The 16797-nt window shown below is 37.9% G+C and overlaps 3 protein-coding genes across 3 annotated transcripts; 2 read left to right on the top strand and 1 right to left on the bottom strand.

Annotated features, from left to right (window-relative positions):
* The first annotated feature begins 5645 nt into the window (after nt 1–5645).
* Nucleotides 5646–8448, top strand: LOC148204517 (uncharacterized). Its single transcript, XM_088110221.1, has 10 exons — nt 5646–6257; nt 6342–6467; nt 6550–7166; nt 7240–7321; nt 7396–7485; nt 7575–7697; nt 7776–7904; nt 7996–8099; nt 8184–8274; nt 8347–8448. Exons 1-10 carry the CDS (start codon nt 5646–5648, stop codon nt 8446–8448), a joined length of 2076 nt encoding a protein of 691 aa, XP_087966347.1.
* A 1850-nt stretch (nt 8449–10298) lies between these two features.
* Nucleotides 10299–11194, bottom strand: LOC148204516 (uncharacterized). Its single transcript, XM_088111320.1, has 3 exons — nt 10948–11194; nt 10628–10866; nt 10299–10538 (listed from the first exon to the last, which is right to left on the bottom strand). The coding sequence occupies exons 1-3, from the start codon at nt 11192–11194 to the stop codon at nt 10299–10301; spliced, it is 726 nt and encodes a 241-aa protein (XP_087967446.1).
* Nucleotides 11195–13470: 2276 nt separating this feature from the next.
* On the top strand, nt 13471–14395 carry LOC148204515 (protein FAR1-RELATED SEQUENCE 1-like). Its single transcript, XM_088093727.1, has 2 exons — nt 13471–14157; nt 14243–14395. The coding sequence occupies exons 1-2, from the start codon at nt 13471–13473 to the stop codon at nt 14393–14395; spliced, it is 840 nt and encodes a 279-aa protein (XP_087949853.1).
* Nucleotides 14396–16797: the final 2402 nt, after the last annotated feature.

Below are 16797 nucleotides of genomic sequence, written 5' to 3'. Positions count from 1 at the left end.
TATAAAAATGATTTTTTTAGAGTTTGGAATTTATTACGTTAAATTTAATTCGTGTTTGTAGTTTTTGCATCTTTTACCACTTTAGACATGATGTTTAGGTTTAACATACATACAAAAACATGTTTTCATCCAAATTCGAACGTTATTTTTTTCTTATTACTTTTAGTCAAATAGACGTTTTGGTAGCAAAACCCAATTCATCTGACAATCGTATTTACGAAAATATCGTCTGATGCGAATATAATTAAACTCTATCGTGAAATTAAACACATACTAAAGAGCCAATGATTATTTGAATTCTTGGATTAATCAAAACCACAGAAGTATAGAACAAAAAATGTGAACAGTTTTCCTACAAAAATTTCAATGCAAGTGCTCTAACTCATGAACACGCCTTTCAATATTTGAGACAAGCAAGATGTAGCCATATGAAAAGGTTGAGTGGCATTAAAAGTTTAGTCTTCTGTGTGTGGTGCTGAAAATGACGTGAACATTTGGTTAGCAACATATTGACATTAAAGCTATAGGGAATCTTTAAGTGTTTGTAAACTTGACCTAACGAGACCATTATTCAAGTGATCCTATCATTTTCATTTAAACCCATAAAATTAGCCTTTTCTTTTTATACATTTAAATTCGCCAAACTAAAGTTCAACATGATAAAAAAAATTAACTTTAAAAATTTGAATGAGTTTGGAAAAAGTAAAAGAGAATTTGGAAAATTTATAGATTATCCATTTAATGGTAATTAGAAGAAGTAAAGTATAAAAGGGAAAAGGAAAAGGCATTGGTTTGGTTGGTTGACCCACTCACTTCACTCTGATTGTCTGTAATTTGTGGTAAAGAAAAGAGTGTGAAGAGGGTCGAAGGAAAGCACGGTCGCTTCAGCGTTGATTTCAAACGAAACTCATTCTGCATCGAGCAATCAATCGATCACGCAATCTGAGTGGAATCCACCGTCAATGAAGCGCAAGAAGTGGTCGGAAGTGGAGGAGCAAACCCTACTGTCCAAATACTCAGACCTCCTCCGTTCGGGGACCCTCGCCAAGCTCAAAACGCGCGAGAAGAAGTTCAAGCCCGTGGCGGAGCACGTCAACGCCGTCCACCACCACCGCGACCCCTCCTCCTTCCCCTTCAAGTGGTCCTGGCGCGACGTCTCCATCAAGGTTCAGAACATGCGCCACCAGTATCTCGGCGTCAAGCAGAAGATCCGCCTCGCGCCTCACCACTTCAATTGGAAGGACGGGAACAATCACTGGGAGAATTTTCTCAAGTATAAAGAAGTCTTCGGCGACGTGCAGTTGTTGGAATCGCCTAAACCCCTCACCACCGGTAAATTAGGGTTTGAGGTTGATTCCGATGATGAGGAGGACGAAGAGGAGGAGGAGGACTGTGGTGATGAAGACGAGGATATGTTGAAGGTGAGAAAGTTGGGTTCCGTTGTGGAACTGAGGGAGGCGGTGGTGAAGCGCGAGGAGAGGCGGCGGGAGCGGGAGTTCCGGCGGGAGAAGGTGGAAGCGGAACGGGAGAGGAAGCGGCGCGAGGTGGAATTTCGGCGGGAGCGGCGGCGGGAGTGTTTGGAGGAACGGGAGATGGAGTTGGAGGAGCGGCAGTTGAGGTGGGCGAGGAGGGAGCTGGAGAAGAGGATGAGGTTGGAGCGGGAGCTGGATGCGGAGCGGCGGTGGCGGAAGCGCGTGGAGGAGAAGATGGAGGAGGAGGAGATGGAGTGGAGGCAGAGGATGGTGGCAATGCAGGTTGAGCATGAGAAGCAGATGATGCAGATGCATGTTGAGGCGTGCCAGAATCAAATGCAGGTTCTTGGTATCATGGCAAGGCTCCTTTGCCAGTTTTTTGGGTCTGGAACTGATGGATTGAGTAATGGATTAGGGGCATTACCTCCTCAGGTTTTGCATCATGGAGCTGGATTAGGTAATGTAAAACCTGATGCCAATTCGCCTTCTGAATTTATATAGTTCATGCCATTTTTTAAATTTATATAATTGAAAGCAATTCAATTACATTACATGTCCTTTACAATTGTATCATATTAAGTAGGGGAACCAATTGATCATGTTTGACGTGCTTCTTTCTAAGATTTAAGAACACTGTTGGATTGGATCTTTTGCTTGCAAAGAAGATGTGAAGAGTAAATCTTTACTACATGTAATTTGAATAGAAAAGTAATCGTTTTAAATTTCAATGATTTACTTAACTGTTTCAGCTGATGAATGTGTTTGTGATGGCAAAAGTATGGATATCTGTTTTTGAATTGCACTAAAATGGTAATTTTTGACAGTCCTCTGGTTGTCTGAGGATCATATTTTGGGTGGGTGAGGGGTCTTTAGGATCATTAAATCCATCTAAGCTCCATGAAGGATTCTGGGAAAACTTTTTTTTTGTTCAGTATCTAATGTTATATATTTGCATTCACAGTGTTAAGTTTTCTGAGAATATTATCATGACAGATTTTTGATCCTTCCTCATCAGAAGTGGCCTAAAATTTTAGGTTCTATTAAATTGTTGAATTGGATAGGAATGGAGTATTTATTTCTTATGTTTGTAGTAGACTGTTTTCCGTTATAAATTTGTTGAAACATTTTGTCGAATTTTCTCATTATTTTACTAGAAGTTTACTGTGGATATTACTATGCCGCTCCAGTATAAGATTAACGGATACTTGTTTGCACACTTTGATGCATAATGTTATATATTAACTATTATTGAATTGTTGAGTTAGTGCTTAAAGATTAGTTTTGCATCATTTCTTCTTGCTCATTATCACCAATCTTTTGTTTCTATTCTTTGTGTTTTGATTTCTCTAAGTTTAGTTCTTTATCTTTGTCTAACTATTGTGTCTGTCACATTTTGCATCGTAGTTATAAAATCTTCTCTGTTCCTCTATAATACTGGTAATCTAAAATTGTTGGCGTGTTTCTTTATGCGATCCTCTTATTCATTTTCGATTCGAGCTTACTTAATGTTTGATCTGATCTAAAATATATTTTTGTACATGTGTAGATGTGTTTGTTTGAATATAATTGTGTATTTTTTTTGTGACACTTACATTAATAGGCATGATCTTTATTCAACATCCATAAATTCAAGACTCGTATCTTTATTTATAAAACTTGTCACTATAACATAGAATTCGCATGTGCTTAACTATGAACCAAATGGCTAAAGCGATTAAAACAATAAACAATAGAACATCTGCTTCTGAAAAAAAATATGACGTTCATAATGTAAGAGATAAATTGGATTACGTGTATAAAAATCCAAATCTCTCTTTTTATTGCGTTTTGGGCCGGCAAATATTACTACTTTATATTTGAAGTGATAAATTTGACTGTTTTTAATTAAATTTTTATTATTTTTTACTTTACTGAATACTCAAGATTTTTATATTTTTTAATTAAATTTTTATTATTTAATTTTTATATTTTCTCATCTTGTTTACTTCTCTCTTTTTACCGTGATAATTATATATTGGCTAATATAAAATAAATGATACTGTGATGAATATAAAACTCACCAGTGGCTTTTATGATTATTCTTTTGATAATAATAGAAACAATCATATCACTTAATAAGAAAATTAAATTTAATTGAAAAATGTAAATATTTAGGTAATTAATATATAATTTTTTTAATAAAAAATAAAATGAAAATATTTAAATTAATTATGGATTTGAAACTTAATTTAATAAAACTTTAATTTGCAAGGAGTCACACCAAGATAATTATTTCATTATAAAAGTAAGAAACAATGCTTTTGTAAGAAATAAACTTAAATTGGGATGTAAAAAACAATTTACAGAATTGTTACATGGTATATAATAAAGAAGGAAAATATAAAAAAGATCAATGATAAACCTTGAATTTTTGGACATACCCATTGTTTGCACAATGAGAGTGTTCTTAGCCGAAAATTCGATTTCGGAAAAGTGAAAAGTACTAGTCTTAAGTTTGTTTGAATATTTATAGTAATTTTCTTTATTACTATCGTGATCTTGTAACACTATCGTTTCTTCACGTTTTTACATTGTATTGTATAAAGTAGAAACAAGTTCTATATCCCTTCCAACCACCATTTCCTCAATTATGGCACTAAAATCTCTGTCCACAACAACCATAAATCCTTCAAACATCAACCATTTGCCATTCTGAATGTTTCTGCAACCTACAACCAAACTCAATCATGGAATCAAAACTCATTATTATTTCATACAAATTACCGTAAATTCTCAATAATTAACTTAACTAATAACCTTCAAATTTATACGGGACAAAATTTATTATAACCATAGACATTATCTTGTGATATTTCAGTAAAAGTATTAAAAGTGGTGTCATTTTCTTTACAATTATCAAAATGGACAAATTTAATAATAATTGCAAAAACATGTAAGTTGTGTGTTGAATGTTCCACATCGACTAGAGATAAGGTAAAATTATAATATACAAGTGAGTTGCAAATCTCACTATGCAAACCGGGTTTGTGGGATTGAGTTAGGCTTAAATCTTCTTCCTAATATGGTATCAAAGCCATGGTCAAAGCCTATCCTAGCGATATTTCTTTTATAGTAAAATCATATACGACTTATTATTTTTGTAATTTTCTTTTTAAAATCTGACTTATTTTAATAATTTTGAAAAGAAAAGAATATTGTGTTTGGCTTATATCTTATGAGTTTATCAAAAAAATAATAAATGAAAGAACATATTGGTTATGTGTTATGTGCTGAATCCAAAATTTGACATTTGTAGACACATTTTCTCAAACGGTCTTGGTGTTTGTGTAGGGTGTTTCAAATGGCATAAAATAGGATAACTACATAGAAAAGTAGTTTGGTGTGAAAGTTAGTAAATTTTTGGAAAATGTTATTTGGACAACAAAAGTTTGACACAGTTTTGACAACGGCACGTGGCAGCTGTGCATTGGCTCACTAATTTGAAAATAAACCAGAGAAAGGGTTACGGGGCGAGGGGTATTTTGGGATTTCCAGATTAAAATTTTAAGATTTGGGTTTGGCGGTTTAGGGTGCGAAAGACGTTCGTTCAAGCCTTCCTTCTTCAGTGTCGTCCGTCTTCTCTCTCGCTGTGTCCTCGTCCGTCTTCTCGTTCGTTCAAGCCTTCCTTCTCTTTCCGTCTTCGAAGCTTCCATCCTCGGTTTCGTTCTCTCCTCCTTCTTGAAAACGTGCGTTGAAACCTTGGAGGATCTCTGTGGCTGTGTGTTCCATCTTTACCCTACCCACAGCGTTCAACCCTTCCATCCTTTGTGTGGGTCTGTCGTCCACAGAGAAACCCTTACATTTTGGCATTCGGAAAGCGGGTGTGGTTGTTTTGTTGTGCATTTCGCGTCTGGTGGAGGAGGTCGTCGAGCAGTGGTATCCGTTTTTATTGGTGTAAGTAAAAATGGGCGACCCTGACATTGTGTTTTACACTGTGTTTTTGGTTTTCATTAAGTTGAATGATATAACTGAGTGTGGAATGTTATCTTGTTAGGGCCGTTGCAATGGAAGGGAAAAAAGCAAGTGTAAGAAAAAAAATTAAATTTTGTGTTTATATATTATTTAATTATCTTACGGATTGTAGTTAGTAATAAATTTTTATGATTTTTTTTGTAGTGGCGACTTCTTATCTCGATGGATTCATCGATCATTATTGAAATGAATCGTTTACTCCGACAGTGTCATGTGGATCGGATTAGGATGACACCATTTATGTGGTGTTTGAATATTCAAAGGCCTGTGGAGGTGAATTTAAAATTATTGAAGGTTATGGTTTGCAGGTGGGTTGGAAATGATAACAGTTTTAGAGTTAGTCAAAAGTTGGTGCCCTTTAGAGTTGTTGATGTGTTGATGAGCTTAGGTTTAGAAATAGGTGGTTTAGAGATTCCCTTTGATGAAGTAGTTGGTGGATTGGTTGGTGAAATGTTCAAATCAAAAACCATCAGTTTGAAGGACTCGACAGACATGTTTAATGTCATTGTTGATGATAAAAACATTGATGTTGATGTAGTGTGTAGGTTATATATATTAGTTTGTTTGGTTGTTTTCTATTTCCCTAGGAAATCAAGGCATGTTTGTAACATGCCTTTTGGAGTGTTAGATGACTTAGACCGTTTGTGTCTATATGATTGGTGCACCGGTGTGCATAAACATATTGTAGAGAATTTAAATAAATGTAAGAAGAAAATTATGGGAGCAGGTATCCCCCAGTCAGTCACTCTCAGTGGCAATGTGGCAGTGTTGCAGGTAATATGATATGTAGTTCACTATTTTGATGTAGTGCAGAACATTGTGAATTATGTTTGATGAAATAATTTTATGATATTTTAGGCTTGGGCTGTTGAGAGACTTTCTTTGCATGGTCATCCTTCGCACCGGTTTTTCCCGCGCATAATGAGGTGGTTCCCGTTTAAATCAAGGACCGAAAAAATTGAACATATTTTTATGACCGGAGATGTAAGTGTTTTGTTTTTCGTTATTTTGTATGTTAAAATGGATTGTCTATTTTGTCTGAATTTGTTGTGTGCTATTGGTGCAGTTAAATATGGAGTGGTATGTACGAAATGAAGATCGTCAAAGGCCGAAAATCCGTGCAGCTTTCAACATGGATGACAGAGGAATGAGTGAAGGATCCTTGGGTGAAGGATCCAAGGTTGACAAAGATGATGATGATGACGAAAGCTTTGATGACGGGGCATGGGAAGCAGGTGCGGAGGAGAGATTGAGGAAAAACAACGAAGATATCAGAGCATTGAATGCCAAGATTGGAGTTCTGACTAGGGAGTTATTTGAAATTTATCAAACTCCAATCTTTCATGAAGCAGATGCATGTGGCACTGATGAAGAGGTTGGGGGTGGAGTTGATGAAGGACATGGAGTTGGAGGTGAGGAGAATGCTGAAGTTGGGGGAGAAGAAGAAGGTGATGGAAATGAAGTTGATGACCCCCTAGGTGCACATACTGAAGTAAGAGGGGATGATAAAACTGTTGGTAACATTAATTTTATTGAAATAGATGATGATGCTGATGAAGAAGAACGGGAGGTCGTGCCATTGGCTATACCCCCATTGCGGAGTTTTGTTGGTGATCCAAGCACTAGTGTTGATGTAAACCAATTGTATACAGCAGTCAGCATCAGAGAGATTTACGTACACAAGTATATGGTATGAATTGTAGTTGTGGTTGAGGAATATGTATTGTTTGTGATTGACTAATATTTGTATGTTTAGGGTTGTAAGCGAAATAATTGGCCAAAGCTTGACCACGACTTCAATTTACACTTTGGCCCCAATGAAATACGTTGATAACATGGTTAGTATTGTCACATTTGGTTGTGTTTCATGTTTTAGTTTATGTTAGTAATGTGAAATTTTTTTATTGTGTAGGTGGTGTTATTTGCTTCTACGATCTTTATGTACTTTGAGAAAAGGTTGTGCGGTGTTGTTAAGAGGATTCATTTTAGTCCGTTATACTCGGTAAATAAAATTTGATATTGTATCATATTTATGATTGAAGAAAGTATTTTTGATCGATTTTTTATTGATGATTTTGAAATTGTCCACAGCACCATATTCTTACAGATTATAGGAAACGTCCACAGAATCGCCATGTATTCACGCTTCATAACTATAACAGTTATTTGCGTTCCGATCATTTTGGACTTGAAGAATTAGCCACAGCGGACTTTGTGAGTAACCTTGAATTTGCAAATTTTGTCGACTTTTGGTTGTAAATGTGTTACTGAAATTGTTTATATTTTTTGTAGTTGTTTCTGCCATTTGTCCACGATGATCATTGGTGGTGTTATTCAGTGAAATTGAGGTCAATGGAGATTTTTGTGATTGATTCATTGGGGAAGGGGATTAGAGACCGCAAAAGGATAGACACAGCCGTTGTAAGATTCGACATCTTTCATTGTTGATTACCGTGTGATTATGACATAACCCTGTATTGTTTAAGTATTTATTGTATTTGTTAACTGGTAGGCTGAAAATATGGCACGATTTTTTTGCATCCTGATGAATACACCGGAAGGTAGTATTGGTCCTTTGACAATTAAACAAGCAAATATCCCATCCCAACCAAACTTGTAAGTTTCTTCAACTGTACTGCCGGATTATATTGTGATGTATATGGGCAAAAGTAATATGATGTTGTGGGTATATTATTTCAGACATGATTGTGGAGTAATAATGTTGAAAGCAATGGAAATCTGGGATGGAGATGAAAAATACAACGGGAAAAGCATGCCTGAATATACAAATGTAAGTTGGAACTGTGTGTTTGAAAATATTCTTGTATGTCCTGGTTTCTAATGTGGAAAATGTTGGTTTCAGGAGGAGCTGCTTGGGATTAGAAAGAAATATGTGTGTGACTGGATCCTGGACAACGACAACATTAGACGAATGGAAGCCCTACAGCTATACGACATTGTCTAGGATTGCTAAGAAATTATCAAATTTTGACATGTATAAGATGTTCAAATATGTACCTAATGTTATTTGACAATTTTGACATGTATAAGATGTTCAAATATGTACTAATGTTATTTGACAATGTACAGTATGTGTTTGTAATAAGATTAGTGGTTGGATTTCGAAATGAATTGTTTTTACTTTGTGTTTGTGTTTGTTATAATGACAAAATTAGTGATTGAAAAATGAACGCAGCATTATAATAAAAATTTGAAAAGTACGAGACCATTTTCACTAAAATTAATGGTAATTAATGGGAAGGATTTGATCAAGTTCTGAGTGGGGAGATGGGTGTTGGTGATTGATGTCAACGCAAGAAGTGTGGAGTTACCCGTGATGAGTAGGGGGACGAAGTAGTGCAAGGGAATGACTCAGAGTGCTGAAAAAAGGGTCTGGTAATCGTTTACAGAACCCCTGTAAACGACTACCCGAGAGAAAATGCCAATTTGTACAGAAAGTCCAACACAGGTACTCAGTCAGGTGAACAGGGGTCACCATTGGAAAAAAAAGTGACTTTTAGGCACTTCTGCACCTGTCTGAGGCTGGTGCAGGTGTTCCAGTGGTGGGAGAGGGTGGCTGGTGATGTGATGTGAGTCCAAGGAGGGTGGGGAGACCCCTCATGAGTTGGAGGAGCAAGCTGTGCAAGGAATGACTCAGAGTGCTGAAAAAAGGGTCTGGTAATCGTTTACAGAACCCCTGTAAACGATTACCCGAGAGAAAATGCCAATTTGTACAGAAAGTCCAACACAGGTACTCAGTCAGGTGAACAGGGGTCACCATTGGAAAAAAAAGTGACTTTTAGGCACTTCTGCACCTGTCTGAGGCTGGTGCAGGTGTTCTAGTGGTGGGAGAGGGTGGCTGGTGATGTGATGTGAGTCCAAGGAGGGTGGGGAGACCCCTCATGAGTTGGAGGAGCAAGCTGTGCAAGGAATGACTCAGAGTGCTGAAAAAAGGGTCTGGTAATCGTTTACAGAACCCCTGTAAACGATTACCCGAGAGAAAATACCAATTTGTACAGAAAGTCCAACACAGGTACTCAGTCAGGTGAACAGGGTTCACCATTGGAAAAAAAAGTGACTTTTAGGCACTTCTGCACCTGTCTGAGGCTGGTGCAGGTGTTCCAGTGGTGGGAGAGGGTGGCTGGTGATGTGATGTGAGTCCAAGGAGGGTGGGGAGACCCCTCATGAGTTGGAGGAGCAAGCTGTGCAAGGAATGACTCAGAGTGCTGAAAAAAGGGTCTGGTAATCGTTTACAGAACCCCTGTAAACGATTACCCGAGAGAAAATGCCAATTTGTACAGAAAGTCCAACACAGGTACTCAGTCAGGTGAACAGGGGTCACCATTGGAAAAAAAAGTGACTTTTAGGCACTTCTGCACCTGTCTGAGGCTGGTGCAGGTGTTCTAGTGGTGGGAGAGGGTGGCTGGTGATGTGATGTGAGTCCAAGGAGGGTGGGGAGACCCCTCATGAGTTGGAGGACCAACCTGTGCAAGGAATGACTAAGAGTGTTCAAAAAAGGGTCTGGTAATCGTTTACAACATCCAGGTAAACGATTACCCGAGAGAAAATGGCAATTTGTACAGAAAGTCCAACACAGGTACTCAGTCAGGTGAACATGGGTCACCATTGGAAAAAAAGGTGACTTTTAGGCACCATTTTGTATGACATAAATAAATTCATTATAACACACCATTAATAGAGATTCAGGTACACAACATACACAACAAAATGATACATTGTACGTTTCAAATATTACAGTTATCCATGAAATACTTATAATGGTGTTCATATAAAATTACAGTTATCCTAAACCCACTATTGGTTGTCTGCTTGATTGGACGTTGATGGTTGGTCAGATGGACGGACAAATTTGCGGAGGATGTCATCCACATTGAGTTCCTTCTCTGCCCACATAGGAAGTCGAATGACAGGTTTTGGTGTCGCCTTAACAAGGTCAATTGTAGGAGGAGAAACTTCAGCTGGAAATACCTTCACTATAGAGCGATGCGTAATATTGAGGTAGTGGTTTTGCCTAAATGCAGTGAAGGGGTGGACCTAAATGTACAAACGGAATTTGTAAGAAGAAGAACACTTAAATACCAATAAAATAATTATGGTATTTAAGTACAAATTTGATGGCTTACAAGATTGAGTATGATAACGGAACCAACTGCGATATTTTCTGCAATTTCAGGATCTTCAAGAGCTTTCTTGTGCAAGGAAACCTTCATCGTGGCAGTTGGGTCCTTAAGAGTCAACTGCATATCTCCCAACCCATTGGGCTTGCACTCTTTCAATATGCAAACCACCAATGGAAGGACCTCAGCTGATTTTGCCTCTTGGAGGGAGTTAACGTTCTCGAATTTTCCATCCTTTACGAGACCTATGATAAAAAAATATGAAAACAAATTACAAGTAGTAAAGGTAATAATTTTCTTGGAAGCGTGTATGAGATTCAGTGTACCGTGGTGTTCAATAAACATCTGTGCCCATTTCCAAGCATTGGAGTTGAAATCTCGTTCATAGGTTGCGTCAGCAACATCACGAGCAAATTCTTGTGTCGATTTCGGTTGTTCTGTTCCGGTTCTATTCATGAAAGCTGCTTGGATGTTACCTGCAGGACCAGGAATAAGCGTTGCGGAAGCATCGCATTTTTTCAAAAACGATTCAAGGACATCATCATCATAAACAAGGTCTTCCCATGCATCCATGATTATGCAGAAATTTCCTGTCCACATAGATATTGTAGGTTAAGGACGATACATCAGTAGGATCATTAAAGAAGTCACTCACAACTAAACAATGGTAAACGGGTTATAGATATTGTCACCTGATTGAAGCCTACACAATTGGTTTCTCCCCGAAATTGAAATACAAGTACGTGAACGATGAAATTATATGAAATCAATGTAACCAAAAAAATATTAATATTATATCTATTTCCATTAACTTAACTTATTAAAATCAAGTTACATTAATTGTGAGGAGATAGTCTGATTTGATGGGTAGCCTTTAAAAGTGAAAAGCATTGATTGGGGGTTAGGAGAGAGAAACTTTATGCTGACAACCATCAATGCATGCTTTCACAGGATAAGCAAATACGTGTTTGACAAGGCAAAAATATGACCTTTGGCGGGAATACACAGTTGCGTCAACAACCAACGTTAGAATCCGACGTTCACACTTATTTCCATTGACCAAGCACTTGCAGACAACTTACCCGGGTGTTCATTAAAGAGAAGTGCCACAACGAAGTTCGGAGGTTTGGTGAGAAGCACATAAGGATCATTTATGGTGGACTTAAATGTAGAAGATGAGGTTGGTTAGGACCACTGACCTTCATTAAAGGGCACAAGATTTTTCACCAGGGTACGTTTTAATAAGTTCTTCGAAAAGATTTTATTTTCATTATTTTTGTAGTTGCCAATGGTCATAGTGGTAAGTGTGATGAGTGAATATAATTTGCTTTATCTCTAAAGGTGGGTTTAATGTCAACGCACACAATGGATGGGGATCAAGGGAATGACTATAATGACAATGTTGATGAGCCCAATGAAAGTTTAATGGAGATTGACCCAACAGTGCATATGTGTTTTGACTCAATGGTTGAAGCAAAAACTTTTTACACAAACTACGCCATTAGACGTGGGTTTGCCGTGCGGACTAGAACTTCTAAAAAAGATAAAGACAACAACGTGTACTACCTCAGAATAGTTTGTTCAAGGGAGGGAAAATATGTGTCTTCGGTCAAACCAGTGGTAAAAACACTTCCAAGTCAAATTAACCAATGTCCTGCTGGGATAACCATTGCAAAGAAGGAGGACAAGTGGTTTATAAGGACCGTTGTTCTAGACCACAACCATGATCTTTGTCCAAATAACTCCAAACTATTTGTAGGCAATAGAAAGTTAAGCATGCATGCAAAACACACGTTGCAGGTCAACCACGATGCTGGAGTTAGGTTAAATAAGAGTTTCCTTAGCATTGTGAACGATGCGGGGGATATGAAAACATGGACTTTGTGGAGCGGGACACTCGAAACTACATTGGCCAACACAGAAGATCTTTATGTAAGGATGGTGATGGTCAGGCACTCCTACGACACTTTTCGTCAATGAAAGATAGAAATAACGAGTTCTTCTATGACATTGCTCTGGATGAAGGGAATAAAATCTGTAGTGTGTTTTGGGTTGATGCAAGAAGTCGTGCTGCATGTGAAGAATTCGGTGATGTTGTTTCCTTTGACACCACTTACTTAACAAATAAGTACGACATGCCATTTGCGCCTTTTGTTGGAGTTAACCATCATGGACACTCGATTTTACTTGGTTGTGGATTGTTGTCTTCGGAAGACACTGTCTCATTTGTCTGGTTGTTCCAATGTTGGCTAAGATGCATGCGTAATAAGACTCCTCAAGGTATTATTACTGACCAATGCAGAGCAATGGCCAACGCTATTGAGCAAGTGTTTCCTCATACGAGGCACAGGTGGTGTTTATGGCACATCCTTAAGAAGTTGCCTGAAAAATTGCACGGGTATAGAAATAATCCCGTTATCAAAACCGAGCTACATGCACTTATATATGATTGTGTTTGTCCAACAGAATTTGAAAATGGTTGGAAGGAACTACTTACCAAACATGGATTGGAGGAAAATGAATGGCTATGTAATTTGTACGAAGAGAGACATAAATGGGTCACGTGTTACTTGAAAAAAGATTTTTGGGCAGGCATGTCTACGACTCAGAGAAGTGAGGGAATGAATGCCTTTTTTGATGGATTTATCAATTGTACAACAACACTTCAACAATTTGTGGTCCAATACGACAATGCACTTAGGGTAAAGGCGCAGAAGGAAATAGAAGCCGACTTCTCCTCCATGAACACCACTATTGCATGTGGTTCTCAGTCACCAATTGAGAGACAATTTCAAATGGAATACACACATGCAAAGTTTGAGGAGGTCCAAACTGAATTCCGTTCAAGGATGAATTGTTTCATCAAACACACCTTAAAGGAGGACTTGTGGAACACTTACACTGTAAAAGAGGAACGAATGTGGGAGGGTAATCGTGTACCGGATAAATTTTACAAAGTTCAATTTGATCCCATCACACAGACAACCACTTGCTCTTGCCACCTCTTTGAGTTTAGAGGAATTATATGTCGCCATTCCCTGTTGGTATTTGGCCAAGAAGATGTTTACAGTGTTCCCTCACAATACATTTTGAGGCGCTGGAGCAAAAACATTCGAAGAAGACACACACTAATAACAGCATCGTATAGTAATTCGACAAATGAACCACGGATGCAAAGATACAAACTGTTGTGCAAACGTTTTTATGAAATTGCTAAAGTTGCATGTGAGTCTGAGGAAGCTAGTACTGAATTGGAAAAAGAACTTAATTGTTTGGGTACAAAATTTGGGTTCAGTTCTTCCATGACAAATAACATCATCAGTGATGCAGGCCAACTAAGATACGATACTGGTGCATGCACGTCAATACCACTTACTCCAGTTGGAACATCTGATGTCCTTGTACACCGTCCTGCAACTGTTAAGCGAAAAGGACGACCACGCACAAATAGGTTGAAGTCCACTGTTGAAAAAAAAACCAAAAGAAGAAAGTCAACTTCATTCACAAACACTTCAACACCACCCACCGAACAATGCGTGAGTCATTATTTACGGTCAAAATATTTATTAAATACTTTTTAGTCTATCAATTATGTTTAACTTAGTAGTTGTGTTGTTTCAGGGCGAAAGACCAAGTAATGTTGTTGAATGTGATGACCGTGAACAATTTGAAGCGGACACTATCCAACTATCACAAGATACCGAAATGGGTCATTTTGGATTTATGTCGTTGTTGTCAGCTGTACATAACAATTTCGATAACAACATCAACTGATATATACAACTTGTTTGGTGCTTATTTTGTTACTTTTTTCTGTTTTTGTCAGTTAAAATGGTCATACATGAAATTCCTTTAATGAATGTATCTAATGCATATGACCACACCAGTATTTGTTATTGTAATCGATTACGAGGCTATTGTAATCGATTACGAGGCTCTGGTAATCGATTACTGTGCTCAGTTAATTAAACCAAATTATACCACTGCATAACGGGTATAACTTGCAATCGTGTTCATAACCGCCCAAAACACATCCTTCCTCAAATTCGTTTCGAAAACCTCTCTTCTCTCAGTGCAAAACCCTAAACGAAATACAATGGCTGATCGTGGAACGAAGAAACAAAAGGCATCTTCTTCCGTTGGTGGACGTCGCCGTCGGCGGAGTCCAACCCCATCACCATCGTCATCCCCTCCAACGCCTACCAATGATCTCTTCTCGTCGGATGAGCAACAGGAGAAATATGCCCAACATTTCGTAAATCGGGAAATTTTGGAGAGTAAGTATCTAGAGGACGAATACTTTCAAGGAAAAAATTTTCAATTCTATGACATATTACACGAAGCTGGGCTGACTGAATTTGTGTGTTTAAGAAGACATTACCACCCACAATTAGTCAGAGTCTTCAAAGGTTGTTCATTTCCGTCAATGTCAGTAGGGGATACAAAACCAATGTTCACAGATGGTTCTGTACGAGGCACACTTTGTCCAACGTCATCTTTATTTTGCCTTCTTGCCTTCTCTTCAGCCAATTGTGCCTCCAAAGTTGCAACTCTCCTTTTAAGTTCTTCAATTAGAAATTCTTGTTCCTCTAAGGCACGCATAAAAGTTTCTCTGCGAATTCTTTTTTGTTTCTTCTTTCCTCTTGGTTTAGCATCCTTTCTTTTAGGTGTTGGTCTGTATTCCTCCTTATCCTTCGTTGAAGGACCACCATAAACATCGTCAACAACCTGAAATTTAACAACACATTACAGATTACACAACTTTTGTCAATATATGAAAACATAACAAAACTTTCGATAACAAACAACTTACCAAACCTGTCTCCATACACCGTTTAACGAACTTGTCTCCAACACTTATATTCATCCAATGCAATATTCGTGGAAATTTATCAATAGGACCTTTTGGTGGAACAAAGAGCTCAAAAAACCATACCTAAGACAAATAAATCATCTTAACTTGCAAGAAACTTAATTCAAAAAACAATTTAAGTAATTACATCAAATACTATTAATTACCTGCAGCATGTACACACAACCATCGACGTAAACGTTTGAAATACCTTTGCCTTTCTTCAAGCCTTCTGAAGCTTTGCACAAACTATGTAACAGAAAACGATAAACTACACTACCCCAACAATAACTACCCAAAGCACTTAAGTTGTCAACAAGATTAAACATTACGGGAAACACTTTCCCGCTACGTTTTGGAAATAAAATCTCACTTATCCCTACCACGAGGTAAAGGCTACAAAAATGAGAACAAGGGATCTTTTTCTTGTGTTTTCGCATTAGAATTTTGTATATTGAATTCAATTCCTTTGTTCCTTTGCCTATGTATTTCACACATTCAGTATTGTCCAGCTCTTCCTTTAAGTTAATATTTGCACCATCTGTACTCAATCCCAACCCTAAATAAATATCATTTTCATTTATATTCAAAACTTTATTCCCAACTAAAAAACCACTACTACAGTCGTCCCACTTACCCTATAACTCACTCAGTATATTTCTACCTAGTTTAACATTGACATTGACATCTAAAAACCACGCAAATGGAGTCATCGCAATCAATGACCGATGCTCCTCTGTCAAGCGTTCGTTCAAAGTACATATATACTTTGTCGAAAAAGAGTGACGAACACTCAACTGCATAAACCAAAATCAAATCATCAAAACAACGAAACCCAATAACCCAAGCACCACAACACAACGATACGAACCCCAAACATTAACCCAAATCAAATAAGCATGCTACGAGATGCCCAAACCGAATAACCAAGCTACGACATGGAATGGAAAACCACTTACCTTCGTCGGCGGACAATCGTCACCGGAACTTGCCATTCCGCACGATAACAGGAGACGAAACTGGCCGGAGACAACACCATGCAAATGGAACGAAGCGACACGAAACGCGACCTTCGACCTCTCAAGAGAACGGACCTTCGTTTGCAATGCAACAGAGAAAGGGAAAGGGGTATTTTAGGATTTTCACTCAAAATAAGGGTTACGGTCATAGGTTTTAAATTTTTTTTTTTAAACGAACCAATCAGGTGACGACACGTGGCGTTGTCAAAATAGTGTTAAAAATGCGTTGTTGGAATATCGCGATCCTAAATTTTTTGATGCAGACGTGGTTTAACTGAGATGTGGTTGGATTGGAAGTAGGTGAC

This window comes from Vigna umbellata, chromosome 1 (genome assembly GCF_029865625.1).
Source record: "Vigna umbellata cultivar VRB3 chromosome 1, Vumbellata_1.0, whole genome shotgun sequence".
NCBI lineage: Eukaryota > Viridiplantae > Streptophyta > Magnoliopsida > Fabales > Fabaceae > Vigna > Vigna umbellata.
The sequence above is the reverse complement of the archived record's forward strand: the minus strand, read 5'-3'. Positions and strand labels throughout refer to the sequence as shown.